This window comes from Temnothorax curvispinosus, unplaced genomic scaffold, assembly GCF_003070985.1.
Source record: "Temnothorax curvispinosus isolate PA1 unplaced genomic scaffold, ASM307098v1 QBEX01004624.1, whole genome shotgun sequence".
Lineage (NCBI taxonomy): Eukaryota > Metazoa > Arthropoda > Insecta > Hymenoptera > Formicidae > Temnothorax > Temnothorax curvispinosus.
This window is the reverse complement of record NW_020214404.1, coordinates 1-5,313: the sequence shown is the minus strand read 5'-3', so window position 1 is coordinate 5,313 and position 5,313 is coordinate 1. Positions and strand designations below refer to the sequence as shown.

At 39.9% G+C, this 5,313-nt stretch overlaps 1 protein-coding gene and 1 long non-coding RNA gene across 2 annotated transcripts; one reads left to right on the top strand and one right to left on the bottom strand.

The window, feature by feature from the left end:
- Positions 1-788: 788 nt before the first annotated feature.
- On the bottom strand, positions 789-1,396 carry LOC112453712. Its single transcript, XR_003040645.1, has 3 exons — positions 1,320-1,396; positions 1,068-1,208; positions 789-988 (listed from the first exon to the last, which is right to left on the bottom strand). It is a non-coding gene; the product is annotated as an uncharacterized LOC112453712 (long non-coding RNA).
- Positions 1,397-3,236: 1,840 nt separating this feature from the next.
- On the top strand, positions 3,237-5,299 carry LOC112453713 (the record flags this gene model as incomplete). Its single annotated transcript, XM_025014619.1, has 4 exons — positions 3,237-3,400; positions 4,609-4,860; positions 4,973-5,090; positions 5,185-5,299. Coding segments are annotated over exons 2-4 (476 nt in total), but the record flags the coding sequence as incomplete, so codon positions are not given.
- Between the last annotated feature and the right edge of the window lie 14 nt (positions 5,300-5,313).

The window sequence follows — 5,313 nt, the reverse complement described above, 5'->3', positions numbered from 1 at the left end:
GAACCCACATTGCCAACATAGATATGTGTAAATCGCATTCTATGATCACAAACGGCCTAAACAGAATATATAAATCTTCATATACGTATTGTTAATTTACATAAATGTAATAATATCCTTCAACAAATATGACATGATAATTTCTGAGCAAATAATACAATTAATACATATATGATACTTATTAATACATTCGTAATTCGATTGTACAAATTCTTGTGCATGATTTCTAAGTTGGAGTTGCATGTGTGTCACTTTCATACCAACGTTTCGTGATACCAACGTTTTAGTTAATTTCATTACAGTTAAGAGAAACCTGATACTGTGCTTGATAGTATCAAACTGCTCTTAACCTTGATGAAGTAAAATTTAATGTTTAACGGAATGGCGATATTGAAAATAAGACAAACGTAGTTCTAATGTGAAAGCAAGCACAAGATAGAGTGCTTCTATTTAGTGACACAAGTCGACACAAACGTTATTCCGTTTTTACATGTAGAGAGCTTTTCAACTAGCAACACAAGTCGACCCAAGTATCATTCTTTCTTCAATATTCAATGAGTAATAAAGACAGAATAATACTTGTGTCGATTTGTGTCGCTAGATGGAAAGCTCCTATGATGAGTAACAAAGGCAGAACGATACTTGTGTAGACTTGTGTCAGTATACATAGAAAGCACCCATAAATAATTAGTATAAATAAAAGTATTAGAACATTACCTGGAGTTGCATCAAATGACGACCCTTTCAATTTATATATGCTTCTGGACTTTCTTTTGGTGCAGGAATATTTATATGCGTACCATTTATGGCCCCTATAGTACCAGGAAAACCACGTGCACGAGAAAAGCCATAAACAACATCCTCAAAGTCATCTTCATTAGGCCACAATAATATGTATCTTTGTGAGAGTTCACATAGTGCTTTAGCAACACGGCGTACAGCTGTTATTCCTGTACCTTTACTAATATTAAACCTTTGAATTATTGATCTGAAAAAGGAAAGAATATTGTTATATATATAATATTAACATTCAATGGCAATAACTATAAAAATAAATATATACTCACCTATATGAATCTGGTGTCGCAAAACGCCATAGAGCTACTAAGAGCTGCTTTTCTGGTGATACTATTTCAATTCCATTACTTGGGCCATGAAGCCTTTCTCCAATTTCATTTAAAATATACTCAAATGTTGAAGGTCGAATACTAGTAACATTCAATTTTAAAGTATCATTATATGTAAACATTTTAGAATTTAAGTATTTTATTTGATAGTATATAAACAAAACAAATTAGATATAATAATAATATTAATACCGAAAATGCGATTTAAAATGTTCACTGCTGAACGATGGTATTATGTGCTCGACATAACCTTCTACTTTTCGATTTTGACTTTTTGTAGGACTTTCTATTACAAGATCTTCATCTTCGTCATCTAAGTATGAAAGTGGTTTGAAAAATTCATTAACGCACATTAATATTATTATCTTCTTTCTTCTATCCATTTTCTATTTATTATTAGTCTATTGCAATGTAGTATTGTTATTCCAACAGTTAACTTTAGGAGCGTTTGTAGCGCCACTTTGACCGTATCCCTCGGTTAGCGTTTGTAACTTCAATAGTATTCATTGACCGGTCCTATGAAAGCGTTGGAATCAACGTCTATGGTTGGAATAAAAGCGATTGAAGCGTTTAGTAAGGTCGTGGGTTCCCCATGGCACGGAGCTGTTACGGAACGGAAAAGAAACGGAAAAATTTGTAATCTATCCTGTCGAATGTTTGCGAATAAGTGCTTGGCAGTGGATCGATCGCTTTACAACATATTTTTGCAAATAAAGAGCAATATGTCGTCATTGGTAGGTATTATATGTGAAAATAAAATATATATGTTAAAATCCTATGTTAAAATGTTAATGCGTTATATGTTATATGTTAATATAAAATTACTGAAGAAAGAAGATATCGTCAAGAAGACAGCAACAATTTAATTAATGAAATGGCAAATAATGATTCCTTAATTTAATATTAACATATAATAAAATTATTAAATAAGTGCTTGGCAGTGGATCGATCGCTTATTTGCTTTCGAGATTTCGATCTTTATCCATTATTAATTCTGTATGATTTGCTAAGCAAAAAGGATGTGAAAGTCCGTTTTTATAAAACCAAACAATCCAGCCACAATATCCACATTTTTGAATTTCTGTAATTAATAAAATATATTACATTCGGTTAATTAGCATTAACATATTAACATAGGATTTTAACATTTAACGCGTTAATGCATTATATGTTATATGTTATATATTATATGTTAATATAAAATTAAGGAATCATTATTTGCCATTTCATTAATTAAATTGTTGCTGTCTCCTTGACAATGTCTTCTTTCTTCAGTATAATTTTATATTAACATATAACATATAACGCATTAACATATTAACATAGAATTTTAACATATATATTTTATTTTCGGTAAATCTGAAGGAAAGCTTATTTTCACATATATTATCTACCAATGACGACATATTGCTCTTTATTTGCAAAAATATGTTGCAAAGCGATCGATCCACTGCCAAGCACTTATTCGCAAACTTTCGACAGGATAGTAGGTTACAAATTTTTCCGTTTCTTTTCCGTTCCGTAACAGCTCCGTGCCATGGGGAAACCACTCATTATAACACGGAACGGAATTGAAACGGAACTACTCTGATTGGTTAACCCCCATCATGTCTCTTTTCCGTTACTGGGGACCTATTCTGGACTTGTTCGGAATGGATTCCGATCGGAATTATTCCGTTTTCCCTAGAAAAGACAATAGAAATCTAGGAAATAACTGAACAATTCCGATCGGAATCCATTCCGAACTCCATAATAGGTCCCCTGTTCCGTTCCGCTATTCCTTCTCCATCGGGATGCACCCTAATCGTGGCCCGGACAGCCAGATTGTTTCGAAGAGGCCGCGCCGAGGCGAAGAAAGTCGAGCAGCGCCACACGAGAAGACGGCGCTGGCTATCGGGAACGACATCCGGAATGAAGGGCGCGCGGCCAGCGAGCTAAGGCGCAGGCGCGGGGAGCCGGCGCGGCTTCACGGGCCCGACCCCGACCGGCCCGACGACCCCGCCATGATTCACTGTCGTGCCACGCGGCGTAGGGAGCGCATCTCCGAGTCACCCGGCCTGGACAACCCGGAAGCTAGTGATCTTCAGAATTGTAAGGTCACCACCCTGGCGTCTCCTCGTTAATTTGGAGGAGTGATCGAGGCGGCGCCGGCCCCGGGATTGTAGCGCCTAGTGAGAAGCGCCTGTCGCCGAGTGCCATCCGATCGGACGTTCCCCGGGTAGAGAGAATCGGTCGAGATCCGAGCCGGGGCCCCGCCAAGAGCACGCCTTCCAGTAAGTAGAGACCGTGGAGGCCCTCCCCGGGATCCTCGCCACGGCCGACAGTCGTGCGGCGAGAATATTCGCGTTGAGGAAACGCGTGTCCGGATGACGGTCGCGTCGTGCGTGGCGTGAGAGAGATCGCGTCGGGGACATCGCGAGTCGTGGGATGGAGGCGGGAGTCGAGCGGTCAAGTATTTTGTAGGGCGCTCGGCCCCGTCATTGTGAGGACACGCACTCGGGTCGTCGAGACCGAGAACTTTAGTGCTGGCGATAATGGTCGGGATCGGCGTGGCGCCGCGGAATCGCCGGGCTTCGTAGGAGGCGGGATTCGCGTGGTCGACCGCGGGATCGTCCGCGAGACGTGCCGGATTTCGCGTGGATGGGATCGTGAGGCCCCGAGTGTCGTTGTCAATTCGTTGTGTAAAGTGCGGGTTGCTGCGTGGCGTTAAGTGTGTTTGTTGCGAGGTACCGCGTTACCTTGCGTCGTGAATTGCCCGTTCTGCGTTGTGTTAAGTGGCGATTATTACCGTTGTAAAGTATTCGTTCCATTGCATTCGTTCTGTTACCTCAGTCATGCGAACTACGTTACCGTGCATGAACTGAGTCGCGTTACCTATTTGATCCGTGCAGAATCGTCGAGTTAGAGTCACGAGGAACATTTGTCGAGCGGCTGCGTGCCATTTACGTCGTTATTGCCGAATCGCGTTATCTCGAGGCGATCGTACGTTCGTCGGTGCACTAGCGTGAGTCCCGGCGTCCGCCCTTTCCGCGGCGCTAATTATTAAGTATCGTATCGACGTGTTCATTTGCTTCCCGTATATTCGTCACTTAGTTATACCTGACTCATTATTTAATATTCTCGAATGATTGCAAATATATTCTTTATTTTGTCATATTACTTATATGTGTGATTAATTGCGTCGCCCTTTCTCCGAATTCCCTCCGGTTCAAAGCCACGTCCTGAGATATTGTGCCAGGAAATATTAAAGTATCGTGTTCGGTGGCGCGGTTGTCCGCGCCTGGCGCCCAGGTTTGTCTAGTGGAGTCGCGTCGGGGAACATAATCCTCGATAGCCCTTCTCCGGATAGCGAGACCGGGGAAAAAAGCGTCGCAAATCTTAATGCTATAATTATAAATATATATGATATTATAATGCATTTTAGCACATGCTAAAAAAGAAAGGATTATTATTATTCTTCATATTTTTTGTCTTTTTTTAGAGAGACAATATGACAACCCACAATAAATCTTTATATTGCGAGAGTTGTAGTCAATATCCCTATGTCGGCAGAGTATCCGTAGGAGAAGAGGATAGTGTTGACTTCATTTATCAATTTGTGAAGAAAAGATTTGTTGCCGTGGACCACAGGAGTCTTAGCATATTCCATACTGCCCCTGACATAATTGGACCACCCAAATTTCAAAATTACGGACAACCATTTCATTTACCAATCCCCTTTTGTGATATGGAAGTACGTGTATTTTCTGGTACTACCTCTGTTATATAGTCCTGTACAAAGTAATCGCTATATATTTATGTTACAAGATTTTCTACTATTTGACAATTTTGATTTTCTAATATAGAGGATAAAGGATGGTACTGGTGTTTCAATATCTCCGTGGCAAAACAAAGATTTCATGAGACCCATTGATGGGCTCATACCAAGCGATGATGATAGGACGAGCGAAAAAAGATATATTGGTATGTAATATTTCAATCGATAAATAAGATATTGTTAAGGAAGATACGTTTTTGCTGAGAAGAGAGTAAATATAGTAATATTTCCTATTTAAAGATATCGAGTTTCATGAAGCTGTATATCCAATCAGAGTCTGTATTTACGAAATATGTAATCCTGGAAGCGTAATTCAAATTTCGGCTCAAGATTCCAATAATCACTGGATTCAGTTGTGGGATGAATCGT